At 37.9% G+C, this 21,205-nt stretch overlaps 1 protein-coding gene across 7 annotated transcripts in view; it reads right to left on the bottom strand.

The window, feature by feature from the left end:
• Positions 1-72: 72 nt before the first annotated feature.
• The window catches only part of LOC135731030 (hemicentin-1), a 49,552-nt gene continuing 28,419 nt past the window's right edge, over positions 73-21,205 (bottom strand). For 3 of the 7 annotated variants that reach the window (XM_065249015.2, XM_065249080.2, XM_065249134.2), the window contains 16 exons: positions 20,731-20,985; positions 20,302-20,625; positions 18,078-18,332; positions 17,656-17,979; positions 10,562-10,816; positions 10,127-10,450; positions 7,205-7,459; positions 6,770-7,093; positions 3,236-3,484; positions 2,813-3,139; positions 2,496-2,735; positions 2,178-2,411; positions 1,854-2,093; positions 1,536-1,769; positions 1,169-1,423; positions 75-978 (listed from right to left, as the gene is read on the bottom strand). In XM_065249015.2, coding sequence (XP_065105087.1) covers positions 809-978; positions 1,169-1,423; positions 1,536-1,769; positions 1,854-2,093; positions 2,178-2,411; positions 2,496-2,735; positions 2,813-3,139; positions 3,236-3,484; positions 6,770-7,093; positions 7,205-7,459; positions 10,127-10,450; positions 10,562-10,816; positions 17,656-17,979; positions 18,078-18,332; positions 20,302-20,625; positions 20,731-20,985 — 4,265 coding nt within the window. In that variant the 3' untranslated portion in view covers positions 75-808. Of the gene's footprint in view, positions 979-1,168; positions 1,424-1,535; positions 1,770-1,853; positions 2,094-2,177; positions 2,412-2,495; positions 2,736-2,812; positions 3,140-3,235; positions 3,485-6,769; positions 7,094-7,204; positions 7,460-10,126; positions 10,451-10,561; positions 10,817-17,655; positions 17,980-18,077; positions 18,333-20,301; positions 20,626-20,730; positions 20,986-21,205 lie in introns of all 7 variants that reach the window. The other 4 variants (XM_065249204.2, XM_065249381.2, XM_065249275.2 and 1 more) reach the window with 4 other exon arrangements.

The raw sequence follows: 21,205 nt of genomic DNA, 5'->3' as shown, positions 1-21,205 counted from the left end.
GATCGAGTGTCCAGCTCTTAACACTGGCACCTACAGAAGAGAGTGAGACAACTTGCTCAAAAACAAAGGGGAAGGCGTTTATTAAAATATTAACATCAAATCATTATCAATATTTGTCAAGTTACATTTTTACATCATATCCATGTATTATTCAGAAGAAAACAATGTTACTTAAACCGGTGAACTGACGTCACAGAAATCAAATACAGTCATATGTGAGTTATATTCTTTTAACTTATACAAGTTATACATTATAAAATATAAAGGCTAAAACTAGACCAAAGTTTGCTTGCATATAAAAATATAATAAATTCAACCATTAAAGGAGTAGTTCACCCAAAAATAAAAAAAACTCTCTCAGCATTTTCTCACTCGCATGTTGTTACAAACCTGTATACATTTCTTTGTTCTGTTAAACACAATGAGATATATTTTAAGGAGCCCCATTCACTAACACATTATTATTTTTTTCTACTATGAAAGTCAATAGTTTGTTTACAAATATTCCTCAAAATATCTTCCTTCGTGTTTATCAAAACAAAGAAAAGTATACAGGTTTGTAACAACAACATGATGAAAATGATGACAGAATTTTTATTTTTGTGTGAACTATCCCTTTAATCTTTGTCTTGGCCTTATACTCAGGCAATAAAGATGTCAATGTTGTATTTATACAGAATGTCCTTTACATTATGTAGTTTGATTTTATGTACAAAGCAGTCAATCACAAAAAAAAATGACTTTAGCTGGGTTATACAAGCTTTAAGCTTTTTAAAGTTGTAATCTTGTCCAATGCAAGGGTATGGGGTCATTTAGATTTCCCATTGGTTAAGGGTATCAATTCATGCTCTGCTCGTACTTGGTAAGATCCCCGTGCTTTGCTCTTTTTCCATAACCAGAGAAAGAGTAAACCCATCAAAAGTATTGCAAGTATTAATAATATAATGTAGACTACGTAGAAGTAGCTGGGAGACTTTTCTGTAAAGAAAACAGAGAAATAAAAGGTCGATTAATGAAGAACTGCATTGGCATGACGTAATCCTTTTGTGTTATAGATTTAAGACATAGCACTTAATTAAAACTTGTTTTGACAACTGTCATACAATATCTCATTCAAATCGACAAATATTTTTTTATCATATAATCTTATTTTCACAGTAGATCTAACCTTTTATCACCACAGTGAAGTGTTTATCTTTGCGTCCGAATTGATTCGTGGCACTGCACGTGTAAACGCCAGCGTCGACAGATGTGGCTTTCGTGATATTTATGGTGTTGTCGCGCCCCCCAGTGGAGATGTTCTGATTTTTAAAGGTCCACCACATATCAGGTTCTGGGTTACCAGAGAAAATGCACTTAAGAGTTATATTGCTACTTTCATCCACATCAAATTTTTCTTCATTGGTGTCAAATACTGGGGCGTCTGTGTTAAAAGATTAAAATAAATTTGAATAATTTAGTACAAGCATAACAAATAACAACGTGACGGTAGATTTTTAACAGTTTTTCAGTTGAATAAAATAATAAAAACATACACTGGATGCTGAGATTAAGATGATGATATGCATGTCCATGTTTGTTACTTGCAGTTGCATTATATAAGCCACTGTCATCCCTATGGGGAGTAAATGGAAACTGGATAACTTTTCCGTCAGCTTTGTAGACAGAGACAACAGATTTTGGAAGTCCGTCAGCTGAACAAGGAAATTTAAAGGGTTCCTTCTCTTTTATTTCGTAAAATGTTTTACTGCAGTTCAGCGTTGGGGGATCTATGTAGAGGAAAAACAATCTTCAATATCAGATAAAACAAAGCAATCAAGTTTTATATAGCAGTTTTCATGGAAAACACTCACACTCTACTGTGATGTTTATTTCACAGCTGGATTCACCATATGTATTTCTGGCAGTGATTGTATACCGTCCAGAATCACTTTTGTAAAGAACGTTATCGTCATTGATAGATGATGATCCAAGCTTCCAACTGATGTTTGGTCGAGGGTTACCCACTATTGAATAAAGACTTGATGGATGTGAACTCAACAAAGTCCCAGTCTTTGGTGTCCAGTCATTGCAAACACTTATTTGTGGTTTATCTAAAAAAAAAAGAACATTGAGGTTATTAAAACGTGGTTAGATTTTTAACAGTTTTTCAGTTGAATAAAATAATAAAAACATACACTGGATGCTGAGATTAAGATGATGATATGCATGTCCATGTTTGTTACTTGCAGTTACATTATATAAGCCACTGTCATCCCTATGGGGAGTAAATGGAAACTGGATAACTTTTCCATCAGCTTTGTAGACAGAGACAACAGATTTTGGAAGTCCGTCAGCTGAACAAGGAAATTTAAAGGGTTCCTTCTCTTTTATTTGGTAAAATGTTTCACTGCAGTGCAGCGTTGGGGGATCTATGTAGAGGAAAAACAATCTTCAATATCAGATAAAACAAAGCAATCAAGTTTTATATAGCAGTTTTCATGGAAAACACTCACACTCTACTGTGATGTTTATTTCACAGCTGGATTCACCATATGTATTTCTGGCAGTGATTGTATACCGGCCAGAATCACTTTTGTTAAGAACGTTATTGTCATTGATAGATGATGATCCAAGCTTCCAACTGATGTTTGGTCGAGGGTTACCCACTATTGAATAAAGACTTGATGGATGTGAACTCAACAAAGTCCCAGTCTTTGGTGTCCAGTCATTGCAAACACTTATTTGTGGTTTATCTAAAAAAAAGAACATTGAGGTTATTAAAACAATACCATGCTTATTTTGGGGTGTCAGGACATTTCTGATAACATACAGTGTATGGTGATGTTGAGAGGTTCTGATGTCACTTTAGGAGGAGGTTGAGGTCCATCTGCTCCCAGTTCCAGCTCTGCTTCACATCTGTACTGAGCTCCATCATCATCTCTGACTGCAGTGATGTTAAGTTTAGATGTTTCATTCACTGGAGTCTTGATGGTGTCAGTGAAGGTCTCACTATACACCTCTGTCTCTCCTTTAAACCATTTCACAGTGAGATTCCTAGGAGCCACATTCACAATATCACACTGGAGCTCATACCGTGATCCTTCAGTCATTGGTCCTGTGTGATCCACTGTGTTGATGGAGATACTATCTGGAGTCTCTGTGAAAGAAGAATTTAAAACCTGATCATCAATTAATGTAGATATTAGATCCTGTATCTCAGATAATAATCAATGACAATAACATAGGAACTCACTGTAAATGGTGACTGGGAGTAATCTTGAAATTTGATCCCTGTTGTAGTTCATGTAGCACTGTGGCCTTATGTCCCATTGTCTCAGGTTAGACACTCTCCAGGTGATCAGTTTGTCTGTGGTGGTCATGGGTACGGATGCTACAGGGGCTTCCCATCCAATCCCATCATGTGTGACATAAGTGATACAATCCACTGAAACAGAGCTGTCGTACTCCACAACAACACTTGGTGGGTTGAACTCAAGAAGAGCTGTTGAATACAGTGATGAGTAGAGTGTGATTTACAATGAAGTTATAGCACAAAATAAAAGCAAGACATCCACAAGAAATAACAAATGTGCATTCTGTCTCATTCAAAAGTTCAAGTTTGGTGAATTTTGCCCTCAAATATGTGTCACGTGAGGACATGTGACCAAAAATGATTGATATGTCACTACGTGTCCTTATGTGATAGAAAAATGAAAATAACAGTATGGCGCAATTCAAATTAGTACAAAAATAATAAAAGCAAACAATTATAATGATGAAAGCATGTTAGAATCCATGATGTGTGAATAAAAAAAAACACTTTAGCATGTGAGGTCATATCTGTTTGCTGCCCATACGTTGTCATTGGTGCCTTTCAAATGAACCACGTTGTACATAAAGGGTGCAAAGTACCTCACTGCAAAAAAATGACTTTTTTATTTTTGTCATGTTTTCAGTAGAAATATCTAAAAATTCTTAAATCAAGATGTATTTTCTTGATGAGCAAATGACCTAAGAAAATTAGTCTAGTTTTTAGACAAAACACATACAATTTAAGTGAATCTGTGCTTATAAGAATAATAAAGCAATAAGCCCCATGAAGCAGTGGGTAACTCCGCTTCGTGTCGTGCCTAACAACGCCCCTTAGCTGTTATAAAATGCACTGTAACACCACTGCTACGCGGGGCTTATTGCTTTTATAAAGCGGTTACTGCATAGCAGGATTTCATAAAATAAAACACAAATAAGTTGTAATTTTATTAGTACAAATACTACTCATCCGCATAGGTGGAAAGTAACAAATTACATTTACTCACGTTACTGTAATTGAGTCGTTTTTTTGTGTACTTTTACTTTTTTGAGTAGTTTTTTGTTTAAAGTTTTGTACTTCGCTACATTTTAAATCATATCCGTTACGGAGTAAATTTTTTTTACAAAAAGCAAGATGATAAAGACACGCCATGGATGATTGATGGGCGGGGGAACGCGCAAAAAGAACCATGGAGACAGACGAGACAGGCGCGCGCTAATGCAGACCCGCCTCAGTTCAAATCTTATGAAAGAAACCCCTGGTCATATTTAAGCGACCACTTTCCACTGACGCGAAGCGAGTGTTTCATTCCTATGAAAGGTAGGATTCATGCTCTTGAGTACGAAATTGCCGACCGAGAGAGAGAGAGAGAGAGAAGAATAAAGGTCTGATATCAGTTACCCAGGTCAGGGAAGAGACAATAAACGTGTCAAAAGTATATAGCCATGGCACTCATATAGTTTAATAAAATAATGTGTTACCAGCAATACATCAATAAAAACATAGTGATTGTATTTACTAGCTGCTGACCACCTTCAAAAGTGCATAACTCACATGTAAAAATCATTAAACATTTCCATAAATGTTTCTTAGTTTAAAAAAGCTTATTTTATTAACTTTTTGTTATTGCACTTTAATTGTAAAGATGTTCCTACAATTAAAAAAAAATAGTTTGATATTTATATTCCTTTGTCGTTTTTGTAGTAGAATCCTCCACCTCTCCCCGCTGTAAAAAAGTAACGTGTGACTTACTTTTTACTTTTACTTGAGTAGATTTTTAGACAAGTAACTTTACTTTTACTTAAGTACAATATTTTATTACTCTTTTTCACCTCTGCTCATCTGCCAAACAAAGTAGTTCCTCAGAATCAAGCGTGGCTGCAACAGAGCGCAGTTCCCAACCAACACAGACGCAGCAAAGACACAATGAAAATATGATTAAAGACTGTGGTGTTTATTTTTTATAAATCAACATTCATCTAATTTATACATTAACATTTATATCGTGCAACTGTTGAAGTGATGATTAAATATGCTTGGAAGCATGCTCAACTCTTCCCCTTTTAAAATTTTCCACCCAGTTTTAGTTTAATGCCTTCCAGAAAAAAATTATTTTTAAAATAAACATAAAATATATCAGATGAAAGAACAGACGCTCCTCTTTCAAACATACAAAAAAAACTGTTTCATCCTTCCTTCATTTGTCCTCTTATCACCTCTCAAATTTTCAGCTAAAAGCAGACATAATTCCATTTTTGTGAAGAACTTTTAAGAGATCAGATTCAGAGCCTGATCAAACGTACACAGTGTTTTTAGTGAATTCGTCAGTGTTTAAGTTGGGTAAGATCGCCATCTAGTGGATAATAGCAGGAAATATGAATTTTAGGTAGAAACTCCTCAGGGAACGTTTTCTCTTTATTGACGAAATGACTCAACAATATTTATTGACATTTATCTGGATATCCCCATAATTGTGAAATTATAGAAAAAATAAAAATTATAATTCAAGAATGTGGTGTTTATTTTCATAAATCAGTAAAAACAGTGGCGCAGTGATACTTATGTAATGTGGTCTGAACCGTGGGGTTATCGGGGTATTTTATCAAGGCTTACTTGACATACTTGCCGGGGTTGCGTACGCGTTGGGCGGGTCTATAAAAAGAAGGGCCAGATTCTATTGGGGTAGGGGCGTGTTTGTTTAGGTGATTTCAAATATCAACATTGGCTTTCAAACATTGTGCACTCTGCCTTTAATTTGATATGTTTTGTCTAAAAACTAGACTTATTTTCTTAGGTCATTTGCTCATCAAGACAATACACCTGATTTAAGAATTTTTTATATTTCTGCTGAAAACAGGACAAAAATACTAACTAAGAAAGTCAAATGTACTTACTCGTACTTCAAAGATACAAATTGGTACCTCAAAGCTACAAATCTATACATAAATGGTACATTTTAGAGATTTTTAATGGTACTGTCCCAATGGCATCCCAAGTTCTGGATGACTACAGCCTTAAGCTGTATTTGTCAAGCTCAGCCTTTTATTCTGTTACCAAAGGTACTATAAGAATATTTATCAACCTAATTTAGTATGGTACATTTATTATATTATATTATATTATATTATATTATATTATATTATATTATATTATATTATATTATTATATTATATTATATTATATTATATTATATTATATTATATTATATTATATTATATTATATTATATTATATTATTATGTTATATTTAAAAAAAATGTATCTTAATTTTCATGATCATTGATATAAATTATTACAATCACTCAAAGCTTTTTTTTAAACTTAAGTTTTTCTAAATGGTTCTTATAGTATTATCACACTAGTGATGTTCGAGTACCATGGGTTTAAAAATGACTTTAAGTGGATGGATGTTATGCTGACGTTAAATACAAATTAGACATTTAGTTTATCTGTTAAATGTAACAATCCATGAACTTACCATTTACGGTGATCCTGAGAGGTTTTGATGTCACTTTAGGAGGAGGTTGAGGTCCATCTATTCCCAGATTCAGTTCTGCTTCACATCTGTACTGAGCTCCATCATCATCTTTGTCTACAGTGATCTTAAGTTTAGATGTTTTATTCACTGGAGTCTTCTTGTTGTCTGTGAAGGTCTCACTATACACCTCTGTCTCTCCTTTAAACCATTTCACAGTGAGACTCTTAACAGGAGCCACATTCACAATATCACACTGGAGCTCATACTGGAAGCCCTCTATCATTTTGTAATCCACTCTATTTATAGACACACTGTCTGGAGTCTCTGTAGGGGAAAAGTTAAAGAGTCTGATACTGAAGCTACAGAGATTAGAGATGATCAATTAAATACCTTATAAAATTGAATGGCAAAAATATCACTAGCAAGAAAACTCACTGTAAATAAGCACTGAGGGAAGTGATACACACTTGGTCCAACTAGTACTTATATAGCAGATTGGCCGTATGTCCCATCGTCTCAGGTTGGACACTTTCCAGGTGATCAGGTTGTCTGTGATCATGGTTACATTTCCTACAGGGGCTTCCCAGCCCATCCCATCATGTGTGACATCAGTGCTACAATTCACTGAAACAGAGCTGCCGTACTCCACAACAACACTTGGTGGGTTGGACTGAAGAAAATCACAAAAACCTGTTGAATATAATGAAGAGTGATTCACAATGAATTTATAGCACAAAGTAAAAGCAAGACATCCACAAGAAATAACAAATGTGAATTCTATCACATTTAAAAGTTCAAGTTAGAATAATTGTTCCCTCGAATTTGTGTAATGATCGATATTAAACTGCGTGTCCTTCTTAAATGGATGAAAAACTAAAAGTTTTGCACAATCCAATTTTGTATAATAATAATAAAAGATAGCAGCATGTCAGAATACATGATGTGTGAATAAAAAACATTAAAGCATGTGACATTTTTCCGTTTGCTGCAGGGGTCTGCACTCTCAGAAATAAAGGTACAAAAGTTTTCAATTTCAAAAAGTACACATTTGTACCAAAATGGTGCAAATTAGTACCTCAAAGCTACATATATGTACCTTAAAGGTAAAATTTATAAAATATTTGCAGTAAAATATCAAAAAAATTATCCAGTTTTATATATTTTGTCCAGCTGATTACTAACAATATCTCTAAAGTATTCAACTACTTGTAAATTATGAGAAAATTGCCATTCTAAACAGTGACACGGGGCAGTGCAGTCGCTTGTCAATGACGTTATATCCACGTTACCCTTTGTTATCGCCTTTAATGACGTAGAAACCACATGACAACAGTGTCGTGGACAAATGCGGAAGTAATAGCGTCTGTCGCGCCACTCGCTTTTTTATGTTTAGTTTTTTCATCTGAACACTTAATTCTGTGCTGGGTTAACACACCATCATATTGGACTAATACTGTAACATCTATGACTAACAATTGTGTTTTGAACATTACTTGAAACTAGGGATGCACCGATATGATTTTTTGGGGGCGATACCGATACCGATTTAAACAGACAACTTCTGGCCGATACCCATGCCGATATTAAACACTTGTATACAATACTATACAGTTGGTCTATTAGCTAGTTTATTTCTGCATCAAATTATTTTTACCTGAACACGGATTGGATCTAATTAACATTCAACTGACCAACATAATAAGAGAGGCACAAATTAAGCTAAAACAAATATAAGAAGACAGCATGACAACCTTCAAAGGTGGTTTTTGCTATTCAGCATTTATTTTGTTAACGACATTAACTTATTTTTTACATATAATGGATTTCTTTATGGAGTTAATTAATAAACAATCGGTATCGGCCTTTCTCGTGCTATTGCCGATATGCCGATGGTTTCAAATTCATCAAAAATCGGCCGATAAATATCGGCAGCCGATACATCGGTGAATCACTACTGAAACTTTACATAATGAAATAAAACAATGTCATCAAACGCAGCATTTATAAGACTTAATTACTTTAACTCATCCGTTAACATGATTTCTCGTTCCCGTCTGATTGATGGCCATCAGTGGTTAAGTTAAATTCAACAAATCCCAACATTCCACGCTGCTTCAGAGCCTCATTAATCTACGTCATTGTTATTGTTTTGACTGTGCGCCCTCTAGCGGTGGATTATACAAATTGCATCTTTAATGGTAAACCTTAAAGGGACAATAAGTAGGATTTACCCCCATCTAGTGGTGAAATTGTATTTTGCATTCAAACGAATAGTGCTCTCTAGCGCCTCGCTTTTCCAAATGCGTGTTGCAACTACGGTAGCCATTATGTAATCACTGATCTCCTTGTCCGTGTCAGCTGGTTTACGTGTTTTGAATGAAAACGCGTTGGTAGTCTAGTGCTTTTTGTCCCTCTCTGCTATTATAGTTTATCAATACGGCGGAACGAAATGGAAGCCTCCTTGGACTTACCCGTTCAATGTAAGTAAAGAGAAGAAATTCAAAGCTTACAAAGAAGTCAGATCACTGGCAGAGGTCATTTGACACCAACGAGGACATATTTATCAATAAAGACATTGATTTTGATTAATAAAACACTTAAAACCCTACTTACTGTCCCTTTAAAGAGCACCTATTTCATTGCTAAAAAGCAACATTATTTTGTGTATTTGGTATATTAAAATGTGTTTGTGTGGTTTATGGTTACAAACACATTATTTTCACATATCGTACATTTTTGTAGCCTCAGATTTTCCCGTCTTGCTGAAACATACTGTATGAATTTTGACTCATCAATCTAAAAAGCGCTGTGTCCCTGATTGGCCAGCTTATCTTTATGTTGTGATTTGCCTCAATACCTCTGACGTCAACCAGAGTTAATTTACAGGCTGTGACTCCAAGCGGGAGGAATTATGATAATGTCTGCCTTCTCTACATCACCAATCCCAGGAAGTAAACTGTTTCCTACAATACATGTGTTTGTTGTAGTTCAAGCAAAGAGATTTACATTGGAGATGATAACTCGCGTCATCATTTACTTTGGGGTTTGTACCTTTTGCATATCGTTAACATGTACTAATACACATTTACAGTACACACCGAAGCAAATGTAAAATCGTAAATTGGACCATTGGTGCTATTTAAGGACTCTCCCAGTGACAGCCCAAGTCCAGTGTGACTGTATTTGTCAAGTTCAGCCTTTTACTCTAATACCAAATGTTTTATAAGAAATAACTCATTTATATGGTACATTATTGTAAATATATATTTTTTTAAATGCATCTTCATTTTTATGACCATTGCTATAAATTAATCACAATCATGACGTTCATCTATTACATGTAAACCATGAACTTACTATATACGGAGATGTTGAGAGGTTCTGATGTCATTTTAGGAGGAGGTTGAGGTCCATCTATTCCCAGATTCAGCTCTGCTTCACATCTGTACTGAGCTCCATCATCATCTCTGTCTACAGTGATCTTAAGTTTAGATGTTTTATTCACTGGAGTCTTGATGGTGTCAGTGAAAGTCTCAGTTTTCACCTCTGTATCTCCTTTAAACCATTTCACAATGAGACTCTTAACAGGAGCCACATTCACAATGTAACACTGGAGCTCATACTGGAAGCCCTCTATCATTTTGTTATCCACTGTACTAATAGACACACTGTCTGGAGTCTCTGTAGGGGAAGAGTTAAAGAGTCTGATACTGAAGCTACAGAGATTAGAGATGATCAATTACATACCTTATAAAATTGAATGGCAAAAATATCACTAGCAAGAAAACTCACTGTAAATAAGCACTGGGGGAAGTGATACACACTTTGTCAAATTAGTTCTTATATAGCACTTTGGCCGTATGTCCCATCGTCTCAGATTAGACACGTTCCAGGTGATTAGTTTGTCTGTGGTCAGGGATACTGATCCTACTTGGGCATCCCAGCCAATCTTATCATGTGTGACATCAGTGCTACAATTCACTGAAACAGAGCTGCCGTACTCCACAACAACACTCGATGGGTTGAAAAGAAGAAAATCACAAAAACCTGTTGAATATAATGAAGAGTGATTCACAATGAAGTTATAGCACAAAGTAAAAGCAAGACATCCACAAGAAATAACAAATGTGCATTGTCACATTCACTCTTAAAACGAATGTGTTAAAATAACACATCTAGTGTGTTGTCCTTAACTTAACACGTGTTATTTTTGTAACAACACACTTTGTGTTGTTTTAACACATCTTGTGTTGTCCCTTTTATTTATATGAACTCAAATGACACATAATGTGTTAAAATGAACACATCCTGAATGTGATCCCATTTTTTAAACCCTAGTTAGTGTGAAATGTTGCTGTTAGAGCATAAATAATACATTTAAAATGATAAAGCTCAAAGTTCACTGCCGGGGGATTTTTTTTTAACAGAATTCTTCTTTCAAAGCCTACAGCGAACGGCCGGTTTGGACTACAGCCCTCTACTTCCTGCTTTAATGACATCAGTAGAACAGTTTTTTGACTAAACTCTGCCCACAGGAATATGTTAGTTGCCAGCTAAGCTAACAGCAAGCTAAGCTGCTATCGAATCACAACACATTAAACAAACAACACAATCAGAACTCTATCGGTATTTCTGAAGGAGGGACTTCATAGGACAAGGAAGACATCAGCCCGTTTTTAGGACAATGAAAGCAGTGTTATACAGATAAGTCAATTGTGTCAAAAATACCACGTTTTTTTTACACATGAAACCTGAACACATGTTATATTGTGCACTGTAAACACAATCAAAGCTTCAAAAATATATTTTTCTTGTAATCTAATTACAGTTACTTCTGATGTACCTAAATACTGTGAATGGACTGTAGAACGGAGGGGTTACTTGAGTGTATCCTAGTTCCCTTAGCGCTATGGGCAAACGTCTTTATTGTTGACCAGCTGAATATAGTGTGCAAACACGTCAATAAAAATTGACCCGGAGGTATATAGCCTCGGTTGATGACGACATCACAGCGCACCCGATGCGAGGCTATAAAATAGATGAGTAGCAGCTGTGTCATCAGATCTTTTTTTGAAGACCAGTCCTGGGACATTTATTGTATGGCAAGACAGCGTAGCATCTTGTTCCGCTTTTTCAGGGAACAAGGTTACACTCAAGTAACCCCTCCGTTCCCTATCAAAAGCTTTACTTCGATGCTGCACTGCTAAGCGCTATGGGGAACCAAAATACCCACGCTGCCGTGCTTGGAGATGTCTGGACTCCTTACGGATGTGTAAGTGTGCGCACAAGGACCTCAAGGTAATCTCACACATAAACAACCAAGCTAAAAATAGTGGATGTGTGCAGAAAGGATGCTCCTGCCGCCTCACAAATACCTATAAGAAGGCACCCCTTACTAATAAATAGCAGTGGGGGATACCCCTTTATGGACAAATGGTATAGACATCAGTTTGAGATGTTGACTCGAGGGCATGAGATCCTGGAGTGACATGAGCATCCAAGCTATAAAATCTTGTGAACGTATACGGAAAGGACCAGCCCGCCGCAACACACCTTCATCATTCCTGGGGCAAAATCGTGACAGGATGGCAAGACCGCCAGAGCCTGCATATCCCCAATTCTTTTAAAAGAAGTAATTGTCATTAGAAAAACCATCTTTAGTGCCAGAAGTCTATCAGATGCTGACTCTAGAGGTTCAAGGTTGGTCTGAACCAGATCCTCAAGGACTGTAGCTAGGTCCCATGAAGGAATCTTAGTTCTTGGTGGAGGCCTCAATCGTTGAATGCCTCCTGAGCGGCGCCCCATCCACCAAAGCGTGGCAAGCCGCAAAAGCGGCCACATAAACCCTGAGAGTGGATGGGCATAAGCCTGCTAACAGCTTTTCCTGCAAAAAACTCAGAACTGTAGCAATCTGGCAGTTAACTGGATCTGCATTATGTGTCATGCACCATGCTTCAAAGACACCCCATTTAAAGGCATAACTCTTTTAGTGGAAGAAGCCCTAGCACTCAAAATAGTGTCAATAACATCAGGCAACAAACCTGTGTCCCTCAGTTGGTACCCTTCAGGAGCCAAACATGGAGACAGAAGGTCTCTCCTCTCCGGACTCGCCCATGGCGAGCCGTTGAGGAGAGATATTATCTCTGAGAGCCATACTCTGTTCGGCCAACGCGGTGCTATCAGTAAGAGGCAAGAGCCTTGCTGGCGAACACTGGCTAGAACCTGCGGGAGCAGCGCCACTGGAGGAAACGCATAGAAGCGCTTGTCCGGCCATGTGTGCGCCATTGCGTCAAGACCCTATATTTATTCCTCTCTGTAAAATCAGGTCCATATCTGAGACACTATGTCTGGGTGGTGTTACCATTCCCCAGTCGATAATGTCTGCCTGGACAGTAAATCTGCTCCTACATACAGGTTTCCCGGGATGTACACTGTTTTGAGTGACAGGGACTTGTCCTGAGCCCAGAGAAAAATCTGCCTCGCCATCTTGTTCAAATTGCGCGAGCGCAGACCTCCCTGTTGACTTATGTATGAGACTGTCGCTGTGTTATCCACCCCGCACTAGGACATGACAGCTTCTCAGTTGGGGGAGAAAGTATTTCAGGGCCAGAAATACAGCCATCAGCTCTAGGCAATTGATGTGCCAACCGAGCTGATGACCCTCCCATCCCCTTGTCAGGGAGGCGTCTGTCATTAGCAGTTTGCGATGACAAGTCGCTCATAGTGTGGGACCCAAGGCAACAAACCGGGGTCTGATCCACATAGTTAGTGTACGAAGCCCGCAGCGCATCACTTTTATTAGCCTTTGAGGGTTGGCCCTTGGATGAAAACCCTCTGGCTCTGAGTCACAACTGAAACGGCCTTATATGCAACAACCCCAGAGGAATCACCATGGATGCTGAGTCCATGAGCCTACTAACCTCTGATATTGTTTCACCGTGAGATCCTGGCCTAGCCTGACTCTGCTCAGGGTATGCTGAATGGTCGCGATTTGTGCGGGAAATAGATGTGCCTGCATCGTAATCGAATCCCAGACTATCCCTAAATAAGTCATTCTCTGGGCATGAGAAAGAACGTCTTCCTTGGCGTTGAGTCTCAACCCTAGAAAAAGTAGATGTGCTAACATAAAGGTTTTTGTGTTGGAGCGCCACCTCTTGCAATTTTGCTTGTATTAGCCAATCATCCATGTAATTTAAAATGCGGATGCCCTGGAGTCTCAATGGAGCCAGTGCTGCATCCATACATTTTGTGTATGTGCGAGGTGATAAAGCTAGGCCGACTGTAAGAACCAGGAAGTATCTGCTGTAAAAGCCTGACCTTCTCTCTGGAAGGGGAACATGTTCTATGGTCCCTTTCATCAGTAGAGTTTGTATTTCTTGCAACAGTACGTGCGTTCGTTCTGGTCTCACGGAAGTGAATATCATGCCATTGAAGTGTGAAGGACAACAAATAAATAAGATTATGTATCCTATGTGTACTGTGCTTGTTACCCAAGCAGAAACGCCTGGCAGGAGTTTCCACGCTGCCAGACTCTCTGATAATGGTATTAATTTTATTATTTCCTCTTAGGGGAATGCTAAAAACCCTGCACATGGGGCCTTTCACATTGAAGACAGTGGACCTTTAACATTACGCTGGAAACCAACGCTCTCCCGCAAGCCCAGAGGCAGCGGAGGTGGAAAGGCTTCGTAAAGGCAGCGGAACCGAGCGATCTGATGTAATATGATATGCCCCGCACCGCCGGCGAGCCCTACCCTTGCGTGCCGTGAGTCAAAAACTGTGTGAATATTCCCTCATGCTTTTTAACCTTAGTGAATTTCGTGACAACGGAGTCAACCACATAACCAAATAAACCCAATGGGGAAACAGGGGCATTTAAAAGAAAAGCTTTATCCTTCTCATTTATGCCTGACAGATTTAGCCATAAATGCCTCTCTGTGCTTACAAAGCAGACATAGAACGGCCAATAGCGAGCCATTTATTTAATGGCATGAGACAGATCTGTAGTCCTACGCAACTCGTCAAATGTCTCTTTGTCTATCGTCTCGCCTGCACTCAAATGCCTGTAATATTGCCATAGTATGCAGCGCAGCACCAGCCCGACCTGCGGCTTGGTACGCTTTGCCCACGAGAGCTGAAGTTATTTTACACGGTTTCGTGGGCAGGATAGGCTTCTTTAATGAGGATGCCGAGCCAGGCGAGAGATAACTCGCGAGGGTCTCTTCCACCTGTGGCATTTTGGTATATCCGCGCGACTTCGTACCCACGATAGTCGTATATTGACGCCGTGGACATGAAAACACGCGATGAGTATGGTCTTTCCCATGATTTATTTAATTTACCATGGAGATCCTTAAAGAAAGTTAGAAGCTCATGTTTCTTCCTCTTCCTTTTTTTTCACTAGAAATCTATCCGCTAGTTTGCTTTGTTTGGGGTTCTCTGGCTCGCGAGACCAGTCAGTTTGCAACCTGGTGCGTGTTACCACCTCGAGAAGCTCCTCGACCGACTTTCATCGCGCGAGAAACGCTCGGAGGCTGGTTTATCAAACTCAGCAGAACCGAGAGAGATATCATCAACGTCATTATTATAATTACCCCCACGTGAACCGAAGAAACACCGGAGTGCGCTTCGGAATCACGCGAAGAAATATAACTTAACTTGACGTCCGGTCAGAAATAATCACGGCGAGCATGAAGCATTTTTATTGTGAATGATTCGCAATGCTTGCACTCATCAGGCTGTAAAGCCATGACCGCATGCTCCTCCCCCAAACACACAAAACAAAAAGTATATGTGTCGTCCTTCGCCATAAAGCGAAAACAAACACACGCCTTAGACTACTTGTGACTCTTCTTACTCATATTTTCCTTTTAACTTAAACTCTTTTTAAAATCGGAAAGAGAGAAAGTCTGCACTCTATCTTGTTGGAATCTAACTCCTAACAAAGATCTCAAGTGAAGTTCAAAAGGTAAGAGAGAGATTTGCATTTCAGTGTAGCACACACACATTCAGTAGTTGGTCTGAAAATAAAAAGACCTGATGACACAGCTATATACCTCCGTGTCAATTTCATTGACGTGTTTGCACACTATATTCAGCTGGTCAACAATAAAGACATTTCCCCATAGCGCTTAGCAGCGCAGCATTGAAGTAAAGCTTTTAATAGGGAACAATTATGTATACTATAATAAATAGTGGATTTAACATGGATTTAGTTTACAATTCTCCCTATTAACTGGTTGATTATTAGCATTAATATTATTGAGATGTTGGATGTTTATTAAAGGTGGAAAAGAGGATGTTTGTTTAATACATTTTTGCAATATTACTTGAAACTGTCTTTACTAAATGATAAAAGACTATTTATTAGCTGCACTGAAAGAAATAATATTAATATACGTCATCTGTGCACAAGGTAGGGCCTTAAAAACATCAGCCAATTGCTCATGCGATCATTGCATAAGCGATTGGCCCTCTGGCTTGTCAATCACTGCCATTACGATCCTTGTGAGAGACGTGCGCGCTCCAGTAACTAAACACAGGCGACGCATGCGCATAGCGCATGAAACTCCGTCTTAAGTTTCGTTTTGTTTTCATTGTCGATCCTGCTTTCCTCCTTGAATTTGCACCACGGTAGAGAAGAAACTCGAAGGAGGACGCAAAAGAAAGACTTTTTTAAGCCGCTGGGAATAGGAGAAAATTGTCAGAAGAACGTAATGTAAACAGAGTCGTTATTGGAGAAACATTTCAACGCTGGAGAGCAATGAAGGAACAGAGAGGTGTCAAGACAGACACGCAGTTCGCAAAATTATTCCCGACAGGTAACAGTGATTATTCTTTCTTTGGGGAATAATTATTGTTGTACTGTTATTCAAGTATATCGACATTGTTCTTGTACTGTAGTTGTAAGGCAGTGGCCAGTCTGCTACATGCTAGTTGAAATGGGAGTAGGGTAGACTGATCTAACGTTTTAACGTCTTATTTGTTTATTATCATCATTTCACATAATGAATCCACTGACGCGAGTCACGCGACACAGCATATGCCGGTGTTAAACAAACACTCGTGTTCAAATATTCTTGCACAAGTTTTGGAAGGCGTTCCCTAGAAATGAGCTGTGAAGGAGGGAGGCTGTTCTTACGCATGCGCTCATTTAAAGATACTCAGTAACCGTTTTTGGATTCTCAGTCGGCGAAAAACATCCTCTTTTGCGCCTTTAATTCTAAATTTTTATTAAGCACATATTAATGCCTGATTCTGCAAAACCTTATTCTACATTTTTAACCCTCCCCATTTCTACCAATACTTAAAATAAACAACTAATTTGGTATTAATAAGCAGTAGTTGAAGTATATTGAGGCAAAAGTAGTTCATAGTTAGATACTAGAGAGAATTGGACCCTAAAGTGGAACCTGAATAATTGGTGTACTTATATATATTGTTTCTTCGAGCCATTTCAAGCCTATCCTTGTATCATTTACTAAATAGGATTTAGAAAGTAATAAGTAATTAACTACTTTTTGGAGAGAGTAATTTGTAAAGTAATCTAATTACACGATTGAAGATGTAATTAGTAACTAGTAATTAATTACTTTTTTTGAGTAACTTACCCAACACTGCTTACAATACATAACGAAGGAAATGTAAAATCGTGAATCGGACCATTGGTGCTATTTAATGACAGCCCAAGTCCAGTGTGACCGTATTGGTCAAGCCCAATCTTTTACTCTATTACCAAATGTTTTATAAGAAATAATTTATCAAACTCATTTATATGGTACATTATTGTAAATATAATTTTAAAATGCATCTTAATTTTGATGACCATTGCTATAAATTACTCACAATCACGTAGTTCATCTATTACATGTAAACCATGAACTTACTATATACGGTGATGTTGAGAGGTTTTGATGTCACTTTAGGAGGAGGTTGAGGTCCATCTATTCCCAGTTCCAGCTCTGCTTCACATCTGTACTGAGCTCCATCCTCATCTCTGTTTGCAGTGATCATAAATGTAGGTGTTTTATTCTCTGGAGTCTTGATGGTGTCATTGAAGGTGTCAGTTCTCAACCTTGTCTCTCCTTTAAACCATTTCACAATGAGACTCTCAACAGGAGCCACATTCACAATGTTACACTGGAGCTTATAACGAGAGCCCTCTATCATTAGCCAATTCGCTGGGCTGATGGAGACACTATTTGGAGTCTCTGTGAAAGAAGATTTTACCTCAATGATGAATGTACTGTAGATATTATATCCTATATTTCAGAGAATCAAAATTAATGACAACAACATGAAAACTCACTGTAAACTTTGACTGGTAGTTCAGTTTCATGTGTTTCAGACTTATAGTTTATGTAGCACTTTGGCCGTATGTCCCATTGTCTCAGGTTAGACACTCTCCAGGTGATCAGTTTGTCTCTGGTCTCAGGTACTGATCCATCACTGGCATTCCAGCCAATCCCATCATGTGTGACATCAGTGCTACAATTCACTGAAACAGAGCTGCCGTACTCCACAACAACACTCGGTGGGATGAGCTGAAGAGAACTGGATAAACCTGTTGAGTTATTAGAGTAGGGTGTGATTTAAATCAGTAAGTTTACAGGAAAGAATCATAAAAAAGCATAAAATTCAAATAACATTTTCAATCCCACAATAATGTTTGCATTAGCGATTGTGTTAGGAAAAATATTATACTAATTTTATGCTTTTAAAAGAAAATAAATCTAGGATGAAAAGTAGGAAGTTTTGAACCTTTTCACCATGTTTAACAATTCAATTCTTGTAATCGTAATTTTGTCAAATCAAAATTAGTATTTTTTTATTAGTTGTATTGTGTTTGATTAAATTACTAAAATATACCCAAAAGCAGAAATTATTGTTTTGTAATTGTAACAATTTACCCTTCGCTAAGCGCCACCCTATTTAGTGTTGCTACGCCTGTCAAGCTTTCGTGCCTGGTAAGTCTATTACAGTATGTATGCACCAGTATCAGACATTTCCAAGGAAATTATTAGTAATTTTTTGGTAAACATCAGGTGAAATTCTGATCTGAGAGAGCAAGATGAAAGGTCAGCCTCTGTCTTGTTTTTAATCATCTTATATTATATATTTAAATGTATGCATTATGAACAAAGAACCGTCATTGTTTCCAAGCAATGATGTGCTGAGTTAGTTAGCTAGTTAAAATTTGGGTGCAAAAGTATGTGTTTTTGTTAATCCTGTTGACATTTAGTTGTGAATGAGGCCTTTCACATTGCTTGATCCCTTTGGGTTTTAGGTTTTGGGAAGGGAAAAATTCCTCCACCGTCCAAACTTTTAGGATACCAGGTATGAGATTTACACAATCCATACGCACAACGCTTCAGCATGTTTCCCTCGCCCGAAAGCTTGCCAGACCTCCCGCGCCTAGCTACGGTTGCGCCTGTGGCGGTTTTCAGGTGTGGTTTAGCGAAGGGTCAATTGTCTTGTAGACCATATTCATCAAACCTATTCTTTAATCAATCAAATACATAAAAATGCTGGGTTATTTTTAACCTAGCGTTGGGTCAAAAAAGAACAGACTCAACCCACTGGGTTGTTATTTTATTTAACCTGTGCTGGGGTTTTTTAATCCATTGTTGGATCAAACATAAACGTTTTAATTTAAAGGCTCACTAAGCGAATCTGCGAGACATTAGTTATTGTTGACGTTTGAATTGTTTTCAAACAGACGGAGCGTAGCTAACTCCTCCCCCTCCCCCTCCCTTCCGTGCTTTCATGAACGCGCCCAACCCCCACCCCCAAATCCTTTTTGTCATTTTTTGGCTGGAATACTTTGTTATGGTTTCTGTTTGTAGGTTTGGCCACTGTGTTGTTATTGCCGTTTGTGAAGCCTGGGCTGTCTACAGAGATCGCGTTTTTTACAGTTTGATCAGCGGACAGGCAGCAAGCAGATAGTGAGGAGATGTTTCCGGTATGTAACAAAAAATGTTTTATGGTCTAAAACGCGTCAATTCACTTAGAGCGCCTTTAACCCAAGGTTGGGTTTGAAAATAACCCAGTATTTTTTAGAGTTGTCCTATTTTTTAAACCTTTAGACGGTTTCAGCAGCAACAACATAAACAAACTGCTTGTGGACTAAATGCAACTTCCAGTAGACTTCCACACACACACACACACACACACATATATATATATATATATATATATATTAAACATATTTTTGTCATATGAAATTCTGTTTGACCTCCTGAATCATAATCAGCGTTTTTGAAGGTTAAAGATCTCCCTTCAGTTGATGTTAGAAAAGGATACAGAATAACCAAATAACAATGCGTATTGAAAATGTTTTGGGGGATTGCCAGGGTATTGCAATTCGGTTGCATATTCTGTGTGGTTGTTATAGGGCACTAGTAAACTTTCCTCAGCAGCACCCCTACCAATTATGAAGTCATTCATGATCACTTTAAGGTGCAGGATGAGTCACTGTACAGCATGCCAAAGTTTAACCGTAATGATATCTGGTAAACAATCCATAAACTTACTAGATATGGTGATGTTGAGAGGTTCTGATGTCACATTAAGAGGAGGTTGAGGTCCATTTATTCCCAGATTCAGTTCTGTTTCACATCTGTACTGAGCTCCATCATCAGATCTGTTTGCAAAGATCTCAAGTGTAGATGTTTTATTCACTGGAGTCTTGATGGTGTCATTGAAGGTCTCAGTGTGCACCTCTGTCTCTCCTTTAAACCATTTCACGATGAGACTTTCAACAGGAGCCACATTCACAATATCACACTGGAGCTCATACTGGGAGCCCGCTATGATTTTGTTATTCACTGTACTAATAGACACACTGTCTGGAGTCTCTGTGAAAGAAGATTTAAAAAATCTGATATTACATCAATGAATGTAGATATTATATAATGTATTTCAGAGAATCAAAAGTTAATGCCAATAATATGAAAACTCACTGTAAACCGTGACTGGTAGTTCAGTTTCATGTTTTTCAGACTTATAGTTTATGTAGCACTTTGGCCGTATGTCCCATTGTCTCAGGTTAGACACTCTCCAGGTGATCAGTTTTTCTCTGGTCTCAGGTACTGATCCATCACTGGCATTCCAGCCCATCCCATCATGTGTGACATCAGCGCTGCAATTCACTGAAACAGAGCTGCCGTACTCCACAACAACACTCGGTGGGATGAGCTGAAGAGAACTGGATAAACCTGTTGAGGTATTAGAATAGGGTGTGATTTAAATCAGTAAGTTTACAGCAAAGAATCATAAAAAAGCATAAAATTCAAAGAACATTTTCAATCCCACAATAATGTTTGCATTAGCGATTATGTTAGGAAAAATATTATACAAATTTTATGCTTTTTACAAAAAATAAATCTAGAATAAAAAGAAGGACGTTTTTGAACCGTTCTCACCATGTTTAACAAT

This window comes from Paramisgurnus dabryanus, chromosome 3 (assembly GCF_030506205.2).
Source record: "Paramisgurnus dabryanus chromosome 3, PD_genome_1.1, whole genome shotgun sequence".
NCBI classification, from domain to species: Eukaryota; Metazoa; Chordata; class Actinopteri; order Cypriniformes; family Cobitidae; genus Paramisgurnus; species Paramisgurnus dabryanus.
Note: the sequence above shows the minus strand (reverse complement) of the source record. Positions and strands in the feature narration are given on the sequence as shown.